Source organism: Talpa occidentalis, unplaced genomic scaffold, assembly GCF_014898055.3.
Source record: "Talpa occidentalis isolate TD23 unplaced genomic scaffold, MPIMG_talOcc4v2.1 talOcc4.17, whole genome shotgun sequence".
Taxonomy (NCBI): domain Eukaryota; kingdom Metazoa; phylum Chordata; class Mammalia; order Eulipotyphla; family Talpidae; genus Talpa; species Talpa occidentalis.
In genome coordinates, this window is record NW_023601754.1 from 51,429,946 (window position 1) to 51,449,474 (window position 19,529).

Sequence of the window (19,529 nt, forward strand, 5' to 3'; positions counted from 1 at the left end):
GCTGCTGGCTGCTGGCTGGGGTGGGAGGGCAGGGCCCTTCCCCAGATAAGGGAGCCAGCAACAGGCTGCCCCAGAGATGGCTGGAGGCTGACCCGACCCCCTGGCCCCCAGTGGGTGGGTGCTGCAGCTGAGCGCCTCAGGGTGGGGGCTGGCCTCCCTTCACCCTGGCCCCATGGCAGAGCTCAGACCCGACCCCTCCTGGGGTGCTCAGGACCCACAAAACTGGGGGGAGGCCCAACTGTAGGACACCCCCCCCCAGAGCCAGGGCTTCCCTGACCCCTCATAAGGCGAGGAGCCCTGTGTTGAGTGGCAGGTGAGCACCTGAGTCCCAGGGGTGCCCTGCGACCCAGGAAGTCAGGAGCCAGGCGCCCCTGTGTGCCCCCCAGCCCTGCCCGGCCGCCCACCTGGCTCTACCCTGGCAGCGCCGGGGCCGCATGGCGGGACTGGGCTATCTTCCGGGGCGAGCTCTGCCCCCAGCCCCCGCCCTCCTCCACGGCCTCCTGCTCTCCCCTGCGTCTGGTTTGCTGCCCAGCACCCCACAGTGCCCCAGAGTCCCCCCGACTCTGAGGGGCGGCCAGTCTGGCCCTCGGTCTTGTTGGCCCCAACTCTCTCCCCAGGAGAGACCGGGACGCGGCTTCCAGGCCCCAGAGGGTCTGTCAGCTCCAGGCGACGCCCATTCTCCCCGCTCGCACCCCACGGGCTGCGCTCGCCTTGGGGGCGGCGTCCCCCCGTCGCGGGGGCTGGGGCTCGGGGCTGGGAAGGTCGCGCGGAGGCCACGGCCGCGTCGGAGCGCCGGGCCCAGCCCCAGGCCCCGGCCCCAGGCCGGGCCGCCGCCCCCAGCTCGGCTTCCGGGCGACGCGGGCCCCGCCGGGTCCGGGCCACTTCCTGCGGGGCCGCGCCCGCGCCCCGCGCCCCGCGCCCCGCGCCCCGCGCCCCCCGCCCCCCGCCGCGGAGCCGCGACCGCCACGCACCGCCCGCCTGGGCCGGGCGCCGCTCACCTGCTGCCGGCCCCGGGGCGCGCGGGCGCGGGGCGGGCGCCTCACCTGGCCAGGTGCGCGCGGCGACAGCCCCGGCGGCAGGTGCAGCCCCGCCCCGCGGCCAGCGCGGAGGGCGGGCCAGAGCCCCGCTCAGCGCCCGGGGCTGGCGCCGGAGACTCGGGCTCATTCCTAGGCCGGCGCCGGGTGCAGGGCCTGGGGGCAGGGGCCAGACCGGCTCCGCCAGCCCTGCAGGGCTCGCCCCAAGACGCCCCGCGCGCCCCTCCCCCTCCCCCTCCGGGAAGCCGGCCTGACTGACCCCTCGGACCCGAAGCTCAGGGGCGGGAGGGTGGGGCTCGGAAGCCCTGGGGACACGGCCCAGGAGGCCTGGGGCCAGCTGCCCAGACCTCAGGGTCCCGCGCAAGGCCAGGGCGCGGGCACCCTCGGACACCCTGGGACCCTGGCGTCCCCACTACCGAGCGCACAAAACACTCATTGGGGGCGGAGCTGTCCGCAGCCTCGCAGCGCCGGTTCCATCCTGGCTGGCCGCAGAGCAACCCACAGGGCCAGCAGACCTCTCCTGCGCCCGCTGCTCCCCTCAGCAGTGTGCTGTCCGTCTGCCTGCTCTGCTCCCCGCTCTGTCTCTGGGGAGTCCTCTCACCCTCCCGCACATCTGGCCTGTGCCCCAGCTCTTGCATAAATAAATAAATCCTTAAAAAACAACACACTTATTTTATTATAGAAAATTCTGCTGGCTGTGGGGAGGCACCATGGGGTGGCCCCACCAGGAGGTGGTGGGGGGAAGGCTTGGGCTCAGCAGCCCAGTGGCCTGGGGGCGGCAGCTCAGCTCCCTGCATGTGACTGATGGGGGACCCCTTGGCTCCATAGGTGGTGGGGTCACCAGATAGGGAATGGGCCCCATGTCTGCACCACACGTGCCCGGGCCACCCTGCAGCCCCCACATAGCCAGGGGTGGGCGGGGTGCCCTGAGCACCCCCTACCAGCCTGGGTCCCTACACCTCTGTGATCTTGTGGCTGGGGGGGTGCGAGGCGCTACAGCTCTTCATCTTGCCCTTCAGCTTCTCGAACTTGTCTTCCAGGACTCTGTTCTTCACCGCCTGAGGGACATCGGGCACGAACCAGGCAGCCACCAGCTTGATGCACAGGGCCACGTGCTGCGGGCAGGCAGGCGGCGTCAGCTCCTGCCCAGGCGGGCGGGGCTGACAGGGGAGTGCCACCCACCTCGAAGAGGATGAGGAAGGCCATGCGGATGGCCAGGAGGACCCAGAACTGCTGGGAGAGGCCGTAGTCCTGGGCGTTGCGGTAGTCCCGGTACCTGGGGAGAGGGCAGTGTCTGAGATCAGGGGACGGGCGTCCAGAGGGCCCTCGCCAGGAGGGGGGTCCACACCTGCACTCCGTCACGTTGCCTGCGTCCTGTGTCGGACTGGCCCCCGGCAGGTCCTTGGTGTAGAACACGGACAGGCTGTGGTTGACGTAGCCGGTGAGGCAGCTGGGGGCAGACAGCAGCCAGCGTGGGTGCGGGCCCAGCCCCCGGGGGTCTCTGCGGCAGGCAGAGGCCGGGCTGCCCAGGCCCGCCTCTCACAGCCGCCCACAGCTGAAAGGCCTCTTCTGCAGAGAGGGGCTGGGCTGTGCGGCCAGTTTCCCAGGGGCCAATGGACAGTCTGGGGGTCCCCAGGAACTGTGGCAGCACCCCCTTACTCGACTTCAGGGCGGGCCCCACCCCGGCAAGGGCCGTAGCGGTACTGGTACACCAGTCGGGGGATGAACTCGGACGTGAAGGAGATGACCATGCCGTTGGCGATGACGGCCAGCACGCCGATGGTCTCCAGCACCTGCAGCCACGTGCCTGCAGGAGGGGCTGGGCTGAGCCGGCGGCTGCTGGTCAAGGCCTCGGAGCCCCGCCGCGCCCCAGCACGGCACTCACTGGTGAGGAGACCAGGGCCACTCAGCAGCATCAGCTCCCCGCCCCTTCCTCTTGACCTGGATGGGCGGGGCTCGCGTCTCCCAGCTGTACCCGTGTCCCCCGGCCGCCCACTCCAGTGCCAGGGCAGTGCTCCTCATACTTCTCTCTGCCCCTCCGCTCCGCACTCCCTCTGCTCACCCGACACCTGTCCTGGGCCACCTGCTCTGCCCCTGCCGGCTGGATGAGGCCCTTCTGCCTGCGCCCCTAGGGCTAGACTTCCAGAGGGAGGGTCCCGCAGGGCCCTCTGCTTCCTCCCAGCCTAGGCCCACCCAGGCCCCGCGCCCCCTCCCTGGCAGAGGCCCAAGCCGCTGGGGCTGGCTGGGGTGGAGGGACTTTCTGGCACTGTAGCTGAGAGCGACCCAGCACCTGTCGGTGCAACCCCTGAGCCAAGCCCGACGCCCCCTCCCTGTGCGCCCAGGGAAGGTCCTGACCGATGTCCTTGGCCATGCGCGGCACCAGGCGCCGCCGCAGCCTGGCCATCTTGATGGCGTCCAGGCGGAGCTCCACGACGTTACTGACGAGCGCGAGCAGCGGCGCGAGAGGGAAGGCGGCCACGAAGGTGGTGGTGAAGCCATACTGGATCACTGTGGCGGCCACCAGGTGAGGGCTGTGCCCCGCGGGCGGGCCGCACCCAGCCCTCGCGTGCCTCGTCCCACCGCCCCGCCCCGCCCCCCATCGCCCCGTCCCCCAGCCGCCTCCCACTGCCCCCCCAGGCGCCCCCCAGGCGCCCCCCTTCCCAGCACCGCCTGCCCACGCACTCATCTCCATGAACTCGTCGAAGAGGCTGAAGGTGGTGACCTCATTCAGGAGGTAGTTGCGCTGCCAGTCGCTGAGGTCGGGGTCCGGGCTGCCCTGCGGGAGTCTTTTGCAGCGGCGCTTGTAGCTCAGCCACCTGCGGGGGACGAGAAGGGTGCTGTGGCTGAGGGCCCCCCGGGCTCTGCCTCAGAGACGGGGGCGGGGTCCTCACGGGCTCAGGTACTCCACGAAGTTGCTGAGCATCTGCTTCAGGACCATGATGACGGCCATCTGCACGAACAGGTCCATCATGCAGCCGCTGAGATGGCACTGCGGGCGCGGGAGGTCGGGCCGGGGGTTAGGGCGGCGGGCCAGGGCCGGCGCCGGGAAGCAGGGGGCGCAGGGAGGCCGGGCGCGGGGACGGGCGTGGGGGAGGCCCAGCAGGGAGTGGGGGGGTGGCTGGGGCGCGGGCAGGGCAGGGCGGACGGGGCACAGGGAGACCAGGGGCGCAGGGAGCCTGGGCAGGAGTGGACTGACCTCCTCCAGCTTCCACAGCCCCCACAGGCGCACGGATTTCCCAGGGTGGCCGTTGATCCTGAGAAGGACAGTGAGGCTGCTAGGGCGCACTGCCCTGTGGGCGGTGGGGAGTAGGGGGCAGGGGTGGGAAACGAAGCAGGCCCCCAGGAACCCTCCCTGCAGGTGGGGCCTTCCCCAGCAGGCCTTCCACCCAGGGCACCCCCACCCCCGCACCCATGGGCCAGCGTACCCACACCTGCACCCTGAAGGGAAAGCCCCGCGCCCACGGCTCTGAGCCCGCCCAGACAGTCTCAGGCTGGCCTCAGTTTCTCCTCTGGAGCCAGGGCAGGCAGGGCTGCCTCACTGGGCCTTGGCCGCGGCATCTGTAAAGCAGGCCCCGTAGCACTGGTGTGTGGACTGGAGGGGGGGAGCGTGGAAAGCACTTGGGGCTGGGGTGCGGAATGACACAGCGGCCTTTGCAGAGTCCCATTCTACCCACGGGGAGACGGCTGCACCCTGTGCTCTGCGTGAGTGGCCAGTGAGGTTCTCCAGGCTGAGGAAGCCCAGGTTCAAGGAGGAAAGGGAGAAAGAAAGTTGCCCTTCCAGGAAGTGAGACGATTAGGGAGCAGGTGAGAGCTGATGGGGAAACGCTGGTCTTTCTATTTTTAGTACTGCCTTCACAGGAACAAGGAAGAGCACCCGAGGGCCTCCCCGGTGGCGCAGCGGTTGAGCGCTGGGTTGCGAAGCTGCCCGCAGCCTCTGCAGCGCTGGTTCAATCCCCGGCTGCTCCCCGGCCACCGGAGGCGGGTCCCGCATGGCGCGCAGAATCTCCTGCCGCCCGCTGCTCCCCTCAGCAGTGTACTTCGGTCCTTCTGCCTGCTCTGCTCCCCGCTCTGGCTCTGGTGAATTCTCTCACCCTCCCGCGCTTCTGACTGTACCCAGTGCATGTATAAACAAAACAAACAAACAAATAAATAAATAAAACATGCCTCTATTAAAAAAAAAAAAAAAAAAAAAAAAAAAAAAAAAAAAAAAAAAAAAAAAAAAAAAAAGGAAGAGCACCCGAAAGGAAAAATAGCGGGAGAATGACAACAAAAGGACCCTTGGAAATTAATTGTAAACTTCAAAAAAAAAATCAGTAGACGGGGCCTCCCTGGTAGCGCAAGGGGTTAAGCACTGCACTATGAAGCAATCCACAACCACTGCAGCACAAGTTCAATCCCCAGCCGGCCAGGGAGAAACCCACATGGCGCAGCAGACCTCCTGACTTGCCCGCTGCTCCCCTCAGCACTGTACTTCAGTCAGTCTGCCTGTTCTGCTCCCCACTCTGTCTCTGGTGAATCCTCCCACCCCCCACATCTCTGTCCTGTACCCCAGCTCTTGTATGCATAAATAAATAAATCTTTTTAAAAAATCAATAGAAAGGCAAAAAGGGAAGGAAATCTCCCCAAATGTTGAATTCGAGCCCTGGACACAGGGCTAGAATGTATGAGAGCCATGGTAAGAAATGGAGAGGACAATCCCGAGAGGACCCAGCGTCCCAGAAAGAGAGAACAGGGAGGAGGAAATTAACCCGAGAACAAAAGGTTTAAAAGAAGAAGATTCAATTAACCCAAATAGCACATAAGGTTTTTCAATGCAAGGGCAAGCAATCGCCAGCACCCCACATGAAGAAAAGATCCAGCCCTATATGGGTCCCAGCTTCAAGAGAAGCTCCTAAGCTTCTGAAGGGAAAACACTAGGCCGACTGGAAAGGAACAAAAATAAGGTTTTCCACACATTAGCCATTTTGCATGTCTGGAGACCATGGAGTGATGACACTGATGTCCCAGAAGGGAAAGTGGAAGCTGTGGCAGCCCCGTGCACAAGTAGAATGGGTCTCTGGACAGCCAGGAACTCAGAAGTTTTATCTATTAGATATGCTTTCTTAGATGAATGAAAGCAAAAACTGAGACAAGAAGGCATGGGAATCAGAAATGATGGCCCCATCCCAGGAGGGCAGCAGATGGGATTCCCTCGGCAGGAGCACAGAGAGGGAGCAGCTGTGTGGGGAGAAACAGGTGCTTCCAAGCAAGGTCTCTGGAACAAACTCCATGCAGCAGGCAGTATGGAGCAGGTAAGCCTGATATGATAACAGCATGCGAGGAAAATAAAAGGCAATTCAAAACTACAGGGAAATGAAAGAGCTGTGTAATAAATACATTTTCAAAGATGAAGCAAAGAAAATGTGTCATGATTTTAAGAAACTAATAAAGCAGGCCTCCCTGGTGGCGCAGGTAGTTGAGCGCCGTGCTGTGAAGCTGTCGGCAGCCTCTGCAGCACTGGTTCGATCCCCAGCCAGGGAGCTACCCACATGGCACGGCAGACCTCTCCTGTCTCACCCTTTGCTCCCCTCAGCAGTGTTTTAGGTCCATCTGCCTGTTCTGCTCCCCAATCTGTCTCTGGTGAATCCTCTCACCCTCCTGCTCCTCTGGCCTATACCCCAGTTCTTGTATGCTTAAACATAAATAAATTTTTTAAAAAGAAACTAATAAAGCCAAATAAAACAGAATCCACTTGATTTCGATGCTCTAATAACCAAGAAAAATGCTCAGATGAAATGAACACTCAACTTACAGAAGAAATGCAATGGCCAACAAACATCTGGAAAGATGCTAGACTCTCGCTTAGAGTTTTTTTTTAAGGCACTTTCAAAACAAAAGGCCTTTGCTCATCAGCTCAGGAGGAGGTACAGGTGCAGACCAGTGGCTGCAGCTTTGGAGGTCACTTTAGCAATACTTTCTGGACTTCGGTGTGCCCTGCCAACTTGCGGTTAGAGTGCTACTGACGCCACTACCTGGCTTCACCTCAAAGCTGCAAGGGAACTACAGAGGCTGGTGCCCATGCAGGACATCTGCTGGACTGGACCCTGCAGGGCTGATGTCTGGGCACCCACCCAGCCTCGCCCTGGCCCCTACAAAGCCCCACCCAAGCCCTGACCCCCTTGGGTCATAGGGGCTCACTTCCGGCGGGGAACAGCCAAGCTCTCGCACTGAGCCCCAACTGGTCCTGGCCCCATCACACTAACAAGCCTCCCGTCAGGGCACCAGATTCCCCTCCCAGGGACAGCCAGAGCCAGAGGCCCAGGGGGCCCGCAGCCCATAGCTCAGAGCTGGCCATGTGTTTCTCAGTGACAGACAGTGGCCAAAAGCTAGACATGAGGAAAGTCTCTAAGGTCAAAGACTGAGCCCCCAGAGGAGCCTGGGAGACAGTGATGCCCCCCCAGACGGGCACCCAGGGAGTGCCCTGATGTTGGCCAAGCTCAACACAAAATGGGCAGAAAAAGGCAAAGACACTCAAACGGTCAACCCAGAACTTTCCATTTCCAAATGAGACAACCCAGACAAGGAGCTGGGAGGAGGTTGTCACAGGAAGCACCAAAGCTGTGGTGAGGTGGGTCGCTCCAGGCCACCCGCTGTGCAGGCTCTGGGCCCCAGGCCTGCAGCTGAGCACACCATGGACCAGCGTCCTCATCCATGGACGAGGGGTGTGTCTGGTCTTGGGCAGCAAGGGCTGCAGGGGCAGAGGAGAGAGGGGTCTGGGCTGCCAGGGGAGAGTAGGGAGACCAGGGAGACCAGGGACTTGCTGTGGACGCAGTGACATCCCCGCGGAATGTCCAGGGCAGCTGGACCTGGGGCCTGGGCTCCCACGAACACTCGGGCTGGAGGAGGGTCTCAGACTGAGAGCGGATCGTGGGCGCCACAGCACTGAGGGTGGGAGAGAGGGGTGCAGCCCCCAGCAGGTGGGAGAAGCAGAGCTGAGGTGACAGCCCCTCTGCGGGGTGCAGGTGGTGCTGTGGAGGGACGTAGCTAGGCAGCAGAGGCATGGCAGCTGGTGAAAAGACCTAAGTGCGCTGAGGGGCACAGCAGGGCAAGACAGCCAGCCCCCCCCCCCACAAATGTAACAAGCCCCAAACAAGGACCCTCCCAGGGGTTGAGGAAAAGGGTGTCCAGCTATTTGTAGCCGGTGTCACTCAGGCCCTGGACAGAGCGGACACTGAGCCCACGTCCCCTTCTCAGAGGCCCCACCCCGCAGAGCAGGCCCGTAGGGTGCAGGGCCAAGTGCAGCTGGGAGGGGGCAGTGCATGGAACGCCGTGTCTGAGCACAGCAGGCGTTTGGTTCCTCCCTGCAGGTTCCCGGAGCTGGGGCCCATGGCCTTGGGTTTGCACCGCAGGCAAAGTAAGTGACTCCGGGGGACGGAGGGACCCCACATCCCTCCAGAAAGATGGGGCCTGCGGATTGGGCCCAAAAGGCTCATTTTGCTGATTAGGAGAGCGAGGGTGTGTGCGTGTGTGTGGCTGTGCACGGGTGAGCATGGGCATGTGTGCTCAGTTGTGTTGTGGCCGGGCTGGGGCCCACCGAGCTCACTGTCCTAGGGCGGGCCTGGCCCTGCATCCCAGGCTGCGCCTGGCCTGAGCTGCTCCGCTGGGTCTCCGGGCGGCCTCACCTGCCCAGGATGAAGGCCGTGTAGATGAGGGAGGAGAAGTGCGTGAAGAATTGCAGGATGAAGAACTTGACCATGAACTTGCTCTCCCGCTCTGAGAAGGTCCTGGGCTTCTCTGGATGAGATGGCGGTTCCTCTACATCCCTCCGGAGCCGCTGCCCGCCGCGACAGCTCCCTGCCCCCGCCCCCCGCCCCCCGCCCGCACGGGGTGAAGCAGGAGCCCGGCCGCCCCTGCTCACCGAGGTCGCAGAGCTTCAGGGCCGCCCTCCTGTTGACCTGTGGCGGGAGGCAGCGCTCAGCCCGCCGCGCCCCGCCGCACCCCGCGCGCCCCGCGCGCCCCGCGCCCACCTTGGTCAAGACGAGGATCATGACGTAGTGCGCCACGGCGCCGGTGGCCACGACGGCCACCTCCAGGCAGGGCACGGCCAGGTAGCGGAAGGCGGCGGCGGCCACCACGCGGTAGAGCACCAGGGCGACCGTCAGGAGGATCGTGAGGCAGATCTGGGGGCGGGCGGCGGTCGGAACGGGCCGGGGGCGGGGGGGGGGGCGTCGCGGGCCCGCGCCCCTCCAGGCCGCCCCCGCGGGCGCGCACCATGAGCAGCAGCAGCGCCAGGACGGCGGCGCTCCCCAGGTAGGAGTGCTGGTGCCGCCGCAGCGTGTCCCCGCGGCCCCCGTGGCCGTCCCGCGGCCCCCGTGGCCGTCCTCGTGGCTCCCGTGGCCGTCCCCGCGGCCCCCGTGGCCGTCCCCGCGGCCCCCGTGGGCGATGAGCGCCAGCGCGATCTCCTCCTGCGGGCACAGGCACGTGTGGGCGCCGCCCGGCGGCCGCGGGCACAGGCCGGGCGCGCCTCACCTGGCCCTCACCTGGCCCTCACCTGGTCCTCGTCCCAGGCGTGCCGGCCCCAGTGCAGGACCACCCGGGCGCGCCTCCGCTTCCAGAGCTCCAGGAACACCGTGGCTGCGGGCGCAGGCGGGCGTCAGGCGGGGCGGGGCGGCCGGCCGGGCGGGCGGGCCGAGCCCGGGCCGCGCCGCCGGCCACTCACCCCACACAGCCATGAAGAAGGCGAACAGCACGGTGCCCTCGTTGTCGAACAGGTGCGTGAGCTGCGGAGAGGCGAGGCTGGGCGGGCGAGGGGCGGGGCTTGAGGGGCGAGGGCGGGGCCTAGAGGGTGTGGGGCGGGGCCTGCGGTCTGAGGGGCGGGGCGAGGGGCGGGTCCGGGGCGGGGTGGGGCCTGGAGGGGAGAGGCTGGGGCAGGGTGAGGCCCTCGTGGGGCGGGGGAGGGAGGCCCGGGCTGGGAGGGGCGAGGCGAGGGCGGGGCTGAGGCTGGGGGAGGGGCTCGTCGGGGGCCGCACGCGGCTCACACCCACCCTAGGGAAGCAGAGGCCCCTGTGCCCAGGGGGCCAGGCCGGCCCTTCGCAGGCCGGCGGGCTGGGCGCACCCCGGGCGGCCGACCTTGGCAAAGGCGCAGGTGTCCGACAGCCGCTGGTAGTCGTGGTCGTGGTCGCCCCGAGGACACAGGAAGACGTCCCCGGCCGTACAGATCTCCTTGCTGGTGAGGGACCAGCGGCTGGGCGCCTGGGTCTCCCCTCCCCGCACTCCCCATCCCCGGAGCCGCACCCCGCCGCACCCCACCTGATCTGGCTGGTGTCGAACAGGGAGAAGCCGCTCAGGAAGATGATGAGGCCGATGGCCGCCGCGGGCACCAGCATCCAGGTGTACCACTCGAGCCAGGCAAAGTACAGGGCCACCTTCTCGCCAAAGTAGCTCCTGCGGGCACAGCGCAGGTCAGGGCCTCCCCGGCAGAATGACCGTCTGGGTCAGAGGGCGGGGAGGGGGCAGGGAAAGCCTTCAGACGTGTCAGCACATCTAAATGGGGAGTAGAGACTCATGTGTTTATGGCCGCACAGGTGTGTCTGGAGGAGGCACAGGTGGGGGTGCACAGGTGTCTAGGGGGCACAGGTGTGTCTGGGGGCACAGGTGTATCTGGAGTCACAGGTGTGTCCGGGGGGCACAGGTGATTTGTTTGGGACTGAGACCTGATTTCATCGATTGGCTGCTTGCGGCGAAAGTCTCTCCACCTGGCCCATTTCTTCGGCTTCTCCTCCTCCTGGGGTGGGGGAGCTGGTGAGAGCGCCTGCCTCCCGGCCCCCCCTGCAGCCCCCCGCCATGGGCGCCTGCTCACCTTGTGCAGGGGGAACCTGGTCTCAAAGACCTTGCGCTTCACCAAATCTTTAAAACTCTCTGGGGGGGGGGTCACAGGAAGTCTGGGGTCAGGCGTGGCGAGGGCCTTAGGAGGACCCTGCCCACCCTCCCCATCCAGCCCCCACGGGCAGCTGCTCCGGCCATCTGGCGTCCAGTCCTTACTACCATCCGACGTCCTCATGCTGCCCAGGATGAAGTTGACGATTCGGATTCTGAAATAAGAGAGCTCTGCGTGGCCCCACCCGACCACAGGGCCCCACCCCATGTGGTGGCTCTGTCCTGGCGCCCGCCCACCCACCCACCCTGCCCATCTGGCTGAGCCCTGCATCCAGGATGCAGCTCAGAGCCCTCCCTCACTTGCTTAGCCCTCCTGTGGCCCCTCCCCTCCTGGACCCGGCAATTCTCCACCCTTCCCGCCCAGACCCACACCCCGCCCCCACCCCGCACACCACCCACCTGGGTCCGGAAAACCCCCTCCCTTCTCCCCTGAGCTGCTTCCTGCGTGGGACTGAGACCCAGGCGGGCGGAGCGGCTGGCCAAGGCTACCCAGGTGGGAAGGCCCAGCCCCACCAACTGTGGGGGGCCCGGGAACCTCCAGAGGCCCAGGGTCCCATCCCACCCCTCTTGTCCTGAGACCGCCAGTCGCCCCCAGTTCTGTGCCAGCCTCCCTGATCAGGCCCCAGCTGCTCCTGGTGGGGTCAGGGCAGGCGAGTGATGGGGAGGGCAGGTGGACAGGCCTGGGGGCCAGATGTCGGGGGAAGGGCATCGCCTCTGGAAGGGAGAGGTGGGGCCTCCTCCGGGTGTGAGATGACCCACAGCGGGAGGGGAGGCTGGGAGGGGCTTCTCTGCCCCTGGGGGTCCCCCCACCCTTTCCCTCTGGTTCTGGCTGAGTCCCCAGGGACGCGGCATGGGAACCCTCAGAAGTGTGTCCCCCCGGCAGCCGCCCTGGGCCCCCGCGCGGGCTGCTCGCCTTGGGCGGGGCCTCCCAGGCCTGGACCGGGTGCAGCCTCACCTGGCGGCAGGTTTTACACAACTGGGGCTCCCCTCTTTGGCGTCAGGGCCCTCGGGATCCGGGAGCAGCGCGCTGTACCGGCTGAAGATGTTGTCACCAGCTCGGATCCCGAAGAACACCCTCTTCTGGTCCTGCTTCTCCTGGGGGTGGGCGCTGATGGGACCTCGTCCCGCGGGAACCCTCCTCCGCCTGACCCGGCGGGCCCTCTCCTGACCTTGCGCGGGACCCGCCCACTCCCCGCCCGCCCCGCCCACCACCTCCCGCCCCGCCCACTCCCCGCCCGCCCCGCCCACTCCCCGCCCGCCCCGCCCACCACCTCCCGCCCCGCCCACTCCCCACCCGCCCCGCCCACTCCCCACCCGCCCCGCCCACCACCTCCCGCCCCGCCCACTCCCCGCCCGCCCCGCCCACCACCTCCCGCCCCGCCGGCGTTAGCCCCGCCCACTCCCCGCCCGCCCCGCCCACCACCTCCCGCCCCGCCCACCACCTCCCGCCCCGCCCACTCTCCCGTCCGCCCCGCCCACCACCCCCCGCCCCGCCCACTCCCCGCCCACTCCCCGCCCGCCCCGCCCACCACCTCCCGCCCCGCCCACTCCCCGCCCGCCCCGCCCACCACCTCCCGCCCCGCCGGCGTGAGCCCCGCCCGCGCCCGGCCCGCCCCGGGCGCCCACCACGACGTGGAAGCCTTTTCCCCGGAGCATTGTCAGGAACTCCCGCCCGGCGTCCTCGACCTTCGGGGACTGGCGCAGCGTGAGGGCCTCCTCGTCCTTCGGGGACTTCTGCCGCGTGCCGTCCTCCTGGCCTTTCAGGGGGCCACGAGCACGTAATCCCAGGGCCCGTCCCCCTGGGGTGAGGAGGGGAGTGAGGGCTGCGCGCACCGGGGCAGCGCTGGGCGCGGGACCGGCCCGAGGGGTCCCCGCGGGCACCCGGGCGGGGCTGGCCTCCAGCAGGGGGTAACTGTTCCCGTCCATCGCCACCGAGATCGAGGGGCTCCGGGCGCCCTAGGGCCGGTCAGACAGGAGGGGGCTGACCACGGCAGGGCCACTGACGGGAAACCTGGGGGCTGGGATGTGGCCGCCCAGCACAGGAAGGCGCCCACCTGCCCACCTGGGCTCTCCGAGCCAGGGGCGAGACAGAAGCCCAGAGGCAGAGCCAGGTGAGGAGGGGCGTCAGGAGACCCAGGCCTCCCCCACCGCCCGGGCCACCGGACAGTCCGGAGTGTCCCTGTGGCGCCCACGTGGTGTGAGGGGGGGCCGCCATCTGGAGAGGCCTGCAGCGCCCCCACCCTGGGCACGCTCAGGCCACAGGTCCTGTCTGAAGAGTGGAGGTGGCCAATCTCCCTCTGCCGGCGAGGGCACGCTGCTGCCCGGGGGCCCGGCCAGGGGCCCAGGGGCTCTGGGCAGACGTAGACGCCAGGCCAGAGGGGGCTGGGATGGACCCCCAGCTTCACGTTCTCGCCCACGGGGTGGGGGCTGGGCTCCATCTCCCTGCCATGCCAGAGAAATGAAGACGGGAAGGAGGCGGTGCTGGGCGAGGAGCCGCCCCCCCAGCCCTGGACGTGCAGGGACGGCGTGCAGCCCGCCCCAGGCCCACATCCTGTCTGCCGGGGCCCCTCCGCGGGGCACCCCAGGCCCGGGCAGCACAGCCGGCCAGCCAGGGTGACGGTGCTCACGGGGGCCCCAGAGCCAGGACCAGAAAGGACAGGGAAAGCGGGGGCAGCCACTCCATGGGCGCTTCACCTTGACAGGCGGGCAGCAGTGGGGCTGAGGTCAGGGGAAGGGCAGGTAGGGGACCCCAGGCAGCGCCCAGGGGGTCCCTGGTGGGCGGTGTGTCCTGGGGGGTTAGGGGTGCTGGGGTCTCATCTGCTCCCTGTGTGCCCCCAGATGGCGCCTCTGAGGGCTGAGACACGGGCCCAGGTCCCCCAGCAGGTGATGGGATGGGAGAGCAGAAATGGGGGACAAGGGCAGACATGGGGTGGGGGCACCCGGGCCCAGGTGCGGGAGAGGACATGGGCTTTGGGGCAGAGGTGGCCAGAGCCAGGCTCCCTGTCCTGCAGGAGACCGCCCCGCCCCACCCCAGGCAAGGCCGTGCTGGCTCCGAGAGCACCGGCAGGGCCAGGGGCCCACAGCCACCTCCTGTGGCCTCCGTGGCCCTGGGCTCTCACCAGCCCAAGCCATCCCTCCCTGTCACCCGGTCCTCCCGGCCCTGCCCACCTCCTGCCCACTGCTGGATCCTGCCCCGCCAGTCCCCCCAGTCCCTATCCCTCCCCTTCCCCAACCACACTCCTGCCAGCTCCCGTACCTCCTCCAGAGCCTCTGGAAGGCCCCGCCAGACAGCCCGGGACAGGGATGAGCACCCCACGGAGCCCCATGGAGCCCCACGGAGCCCCGCGGGCACTGCCCGCTCAGCCCGCACACCGCGGCTGGGGCTCCACGTCTTGCTTCACGAGCCCTGCGGCCCACCGCCGCCGCCCACCCAGGCCCCCAGGCCAGGAACGGCCAGTGGTGGAGGCCGGGGCCTGACCAGCGGAGGTCCCTGCAGCCCCATCGCCCACAGTCAGGAAACACGCCCCGCTGTCCTGCTGGCGGCTGGGGACCCCAGGGCAGGGGGGCAGAGCCCAGCGCCACCCCCCCCCTGCCCAGCAGGGGTCCCGGCCCGCCTCTCGCCCGGCGCCTGGGCCTACCCACCCGCCCACTGACAGACACCTGCCTCAGGTGTGGCTGCAGTTCTGGAAATTCTCCGTCTTGGCCAGAGGAGAGCCCCACCCTGTGCAGACAGGCCCTGGGCTGAGGGCCAGCGGGACAGCAGCGCCTCAGCCCCACGCAGCTCATGCCACAGCTCCAGCAGCTGGTTCTGGGGGTCAGTAGCTTCTGGGGTTCAGTAGCATGTGTTGCCAAACCAGGGAGTGCAGCGGGCCCTCCGGCAGGCAAGCCCTCATGTGCTGGACACGACACCTGCGGAGGGTCCCAGCCCACCCAGCCCCACAGAGGGGCTAAAAGGAGACACCCGCTAACATTAGCTGTGGCTGAGGGCCAGGACAAGCGGGTGGGAGTTGGGACCCCAGGGCAGGACTTTGGGGCGGTCCAGTCAGGCAGAGGGATCCTGGGGAGAAGGGACTGTCCCCCGGTCAGGGCAGAGGCCAGTCCCTCAGACTCAGGAATGAGGCCACTGGGCCTGCACCAGCCCTGGCCCCAGGCCACCCCTCAGAGGCCTCCCGTGCCTTCCAGACATCACCCGAAGCCTCCTGGAAAAGGCGGGATGGACAGGGTGCTCCCTAAGGGCCCGGCGGGCACTGGCCCCACCTCAGGTGCAGCTCACAGACAAGGAGCCACTCACATGGCAGCGGCTGCTCTGGCCGCCTCTGCCCGGCCGCCGGTTCAGAGACACCCAGCACCCCACCAGGCAAGGAGCAGATGCCCTCGGGTCCCGGGGCTCCAACCCCAGTCCAGGCCTTCCCTGGACCCTGGCCACGGTCCCCGCCTTCAGGGCCCTCTGTCCCTCTGCCCACTGTTTGTCCCCTGCCCCTGCATCCCCTCAGTGCCCGCCGTCCCCCCAGGCAGAGCTGCGGCTGACCGAACAGCCCTCGCGGCCCTGCCCGGTGCCAGCGGCACGGGGGCCTGGGGCGCCGGCGCCTGCCTGGCTACTAGCTCCAGAGGTTGGTGGGAGGCAGAAGGTGGGGGACGGCCCTGGGAGGAGAGTGGGCATCCAGGGACAGGTACCCAGCCCCCCAGGGCTCCGCACCTGACTCCCGGCCCGTGGAAGCACCAGGGTGAGTGCCTGGCACGGCCGGGCACAGGCCACCAAGCCCGCCCTTGCAAGGGCTGATTCTCAGGGCAGCCAAACAGGTGTCCCCGCCACCCAGCGCTGCACTCCACTCTGGGACAGGGACAGGGCTGGCGGGGAGGCAGGGGCTGGGCCAGCGCAGCTGGCTCGGGGCGGCGGGAGGCCGAGCACAGGCCTGGTGGCTCGCCCACACCTGGCACCGGGAGACGGAGTGGGAGGCTGGTTTCACACTCCACCCAGCACGCGACGCCCAGCAGCCTCTCCCGGAGAGGGCCAGAGGACGTCCCCAGGACAGCCTCCCCTCGCCGGGGGGCCCCCAGCCTGCGGCTCTGCCTCCCGAGTCAGGCTCCAGAGCCCGCGGGGCGCATGGCCTGGAGTGGGGCTGCAGGAGCAGGGCCCCGGCCGGCCACCAGCCTGGGCGCGCCGGCCCAGCCACGAGCTCGCGCCACCGCGGGGGCCCGGTCCTGCCCCGGGTAGGGGTGGGTCACGCGCCCTTCCCGCCTGGACCCTGCAGCTCCTGGGAGCCCGGCCCGGGCCCCAGAGCCCAGGGCTGGCGAGGGCTGCTGGCCCCGTGCTCACACCCCCCCTCACCTGCATGCTGCCGCGCGGCCTCGGGCGGGAGGAACTGTGCGTCCTGCGCCTGCCGACTTCCGCGTGGGACTCACCCCTCCCTCCTTGATCCGACCTCTCCGGCTCCCTCCTCCACCGGCCCTGCCCCACCCTCCCCAGCCAGGCCAGGGCACAGCCGGGAAGCTGCCCTGCACCCAGGTCCCCGGGGCCACACCACTGGGGCTCCTCCCTCCCTGGGGGCCGCCGCCCTCACCTGCAGGGGGCTCTGCTGTGAGATGGGGTTCAGCTGACACCTGGCTCTGGGCCTCCCAGGAGGTGCTCACCTTGCCCTCCCCCGCTGCCTCCCAGCCTCATGACCCCAGGTGCCCGCCAGACCAGCCAACCCCCCATGTCCAGTGCTGTGGCCTTGGAGGGGGGCCAGGGCACAGAGGAATGAGGACGAGCCGGACCCCAAAAGAAATGTCTCCTCCCACCCTGAGCCCCTGGTCTGTGGGTCCTGCCGTAGGAGGGGGACGCTTGGGGCCCTAAGGCTGTGCCCAGAGTTGAGAGCCCCGGGCTACAGGGAGGGGCTCTCCAGGGAGCCTGCTGACTGCCCTACGGGAGGGGACACCGGGCTCTGACAGCCACAGTGAGGATGTGGGCAGGGGCTCATGGCGGGACACGGGGTGCACGGTGGAGGGGGTGCAGGGTGCACGGGGGAGGGGCACTGGGTGCCTGGGGGAGGGGCACTAGGTGCACGGGGGAGGGGGCGGGCAGGAGCTCGTGCTGCACCCCCGGGAGCACGCAGCTGCCTCCAGCTCAGACTCAGGCTGACATGGCTGCTCTGGCTTCAGGGGACAACATGGCCTCGCCCACATTTCTGCTGGGGGCCCGAGACAGGCAGTCAGGGCAGCAGGGCTGGCCGCGCCGGGAGGCAGCCTGGTGTGCCACCGGGACGGGGCAGGCACATTCGGCCGCCGACGGGTCCGCAGGTGCCTGGCCGCGGCGAGGGTCATCCTGCCACCTGCAGCGAGGGCCCAGGGCGGGCTCAGAGCGCATCACAGCGCGTCCAGCCAGCAGGACAGGGAAGTGCGGCTCACCCGGTCACCGGCTCGGCCACGTGCTCGGGCAGGGGCGCCGAGCGTGGCCACCTTTCCTGAGGAGGACGGCAGCGGCTCTGGGGGCGCCCGGGCTCTCCGCCCCGGGCCAGAGCTCAGAAAACGGTCTGTGCGGGGTTTGAACGTGGGTGCCCCGCGCTCAGGCCCGCCCTGCTGGCCGGCGTGTCCCCGCTCAGCCTCCAGCCCAGTCGGCCGTGCTCACATTTTCTCCGGCTCGAAAGAAGCCTCTGGCGTGGCCGGGGTTCACCCCGTTGCCCCGGGGCCACTCGCAACCGGACCTTGCCACGCCAGCCTGGCGCTCGGCGAAGGGCCCCGCCCGTGCTGTGGGGAGAGGGGCTGCCGCGCCCTTCAGAAAGGGGCCCGCGGACGCCCAGGGAAAGAACTGGGGTCCAGAAGGCGGGGGGGGGGGTGGGGGGCCAAGGAAGGTTGCCGAGTCCTTGGAGTGCCCACGGGCATTTCCGGGAATCGGAGGTGGGGCAGGAAGGGTTTCCTTACAGAAACCAGCCCAACCCGACTCGAGCAACAAAATCCCCCAAAGGAGTGAACCCCCCAGAGGACCCCACGGGAGGGCACCCTGGCTCTGGCCACAGGCAGGGCTGGCTGAGGCCGTCTGCCGCGTCCACCTGGCGGCCGTTCTCCGGCAACACCCGCCCTGCCTGCCGGGGTCCTGCAAGCGCCTTTCTTAGGGGGCCCCAAGAACCCACTCACTGAGCCCCAAGCACGTCAAAAGCCCAAACCGGTTTGGTCCACTCTGGTCTAATTTCACTTGCATAAGCTGAGAAAAAATCCAAGAGGGTGAAAACGTGTAGGAATATGTGCCTTGAGGGACATGCTGCCAGGCCCATGGAGTCGCGGCTGGGGCGCGTGGGGCGCCTCGGGGCCGGGGTGCTGCGCCTCGGGGCCGGGGTGCTGCTGCGGCTGTCGGGGGAAACGTGCAGTTTTGTCCCAACCCGGCCGCGCGTGTGCGCCGGGAGAGCAGATGCGGCGCCCGGTGCCCCCGCTGGCTCCGTCTGGCCGGGCCGCTGGGGTTTCGCTCGGCTTCCTTGAGCTTCCACCTGTGCAGTCTTCACCATTCCGCCCGCGTTCTCACCCAAAAGCCTATTGTTCGGCAGCCCGCGGCCCCCACACAAAGCCAGGCTCCCCAGTGCCCGCCGCCCTGAGCCCCCAGCGTCCCCCTCCACCCCCGGGCACCCTGCGCACCCGCCACCGCCCTCCCGCCCAAAGTGCAGCGGGGCCGGCCCCACCCCATCCGTCCCAGGGGCCTCAGGCCTCGGTTGGGCCCGGGGGCCCTGCAGGGGACGCGGGGGACAGAGCCAGAGACCCGCGCCGCGGACCTCCCTGGGGTCTGGTGGGCACTTCCCAGAGGCCGCTGGGCCAGCCGGGGCCGGGCCTCCCGGGCTGTCGCTGGACTGACCCGTGCCCGCCCCGCCCCTGCAGGAAGCTGGGCCAGGCCTGTGACCGGGGGCCCTGGGTGGGGACCCGGCTCCTGACATCCCCGCCCACAGACCCTGCGTCTTCCCGAGGCGGGCGGTGGAGGGCCCTGCGCCCCGCCCACCTCTGCAGATTCGCCGCGGTGGACAGGCGAGCAGGAGGGGCGTTCTCAGCAAGTCTCCCCGCCGCTTTAGCCTGTGTGCTCCGACCTGAGCCCCGCAAGCCTGACGGTTGGGGCTGAGCCCAGGGCACGCCTCATGAACTTCGCCCCACGGCTGCGCTCCGCTCAGCTCCCGGCTCTGCCAGCCTGGGTGCCCCCGCGGCCTCCACGCCTGCCCCGCCTGGGGCCCTGGAGCTCGGCCCACCGCCGAGCGCCCTCCTCCGAGGCGGTCCCCAGTCTCACCCTGCGGGGAGGTGTCCTGACACGTGGCCGGGGACATCGAGGCTGGCCCCCGAGGGGTGACCCAATCCTAGGCGACTCCAGCCTGCAGGAGCGACCCTACGAGTCGGGGATCAGGGGTACTGTGGCGCACACCGGGCCGACACCTCTCTGTCCACAATTTCTCCTCCAAAGGACAGTTAAAAATAGAACCTGCGGGGCCTCCCTGGTGATGCAAGGGGTTAAGACGCAGCCTATGAAGCTGTCTGCAGCCTCCGCAGCACAAATTCGATTCCCAGTCCACCAGGGAGCTACCCACATGGCGCAGCAGACCTCTCCTGACTCCCTGCTGCTCCCTCAGCAGT

The 19,529-nt window shown here is 68.2% G+C and overlaps 1 protein-coding gene across 1 annotated transcript; it reads right to left on the reverse strand.

Moving 5' to 3' along the window:
* Positions 1 to 1,987: 1,987 nt before the first annotated feature.
* Positions 1,988 to 12,875, reverse strand: ANO9 (anoctamin 9). The gene is made up of 22 exons (XM_037515651.1): positions 12,576 to 12,875; positions 11,905 to 12,044; positions 11,055 to 11,104; positions 10,873 to 10,931; positions 10,727 to 10,797; positions 10,323 to 10,457; positions 10,143 to 10,239; positions 9,733 to 9,793; positions 9,565 to 9,647; positions 9,442 to 9,478; positions 9,285 to 9,352; positions 9,041 to 9,193; positions 8,932 to 8,968; positions 8,696 to 8,807; positions 4,231 to 4,288; positions 3,926 to 4,023; positions 3,717 to 3,850; positions 3,390 to 3,542; positions 2,694 to 2,841; positions 2,383 to 2,484; positions 2,217 to 2,310; positions 1,988 to 2,149 (listed from the first exon to the last, which is right to left on the reverse strand). Exons 1-22 carry the CDS (start codon positions 12,873 to 12,875, stop codon positions 1,988 to 1,990), a joined length of 2,352 nt encoding a protein of 783 aa, XP_037371548.1.
* Between the last annotated feature and the right edge of the window lie 6,654 nt (positions 12,876 to 19,529).

Coding starts and splice junctions, on each gene's coding strand:
- ANO9 (XM_037515651.1), bottom strand. CDS start 12,875: ATGGACGGGAACAGTTACCCCCTGCTGGAGGCCAGCCCCGCCCGGGTG. Junction 12,045..12,575: donor GAAAAGGCTTCCACGTCGTG/GTGGGCGCCCGG, acceptor GCCCACCCCCAG/GAGAAGCAGGACCAGAAGAG. Junction 8,969..9,040: donor TGATCCTCGTCTTGACCAAG/GTGGGCGCGGGG, acceptor CTCCCGCCACAG/GTCAACAGGAGGGCGGCCCT.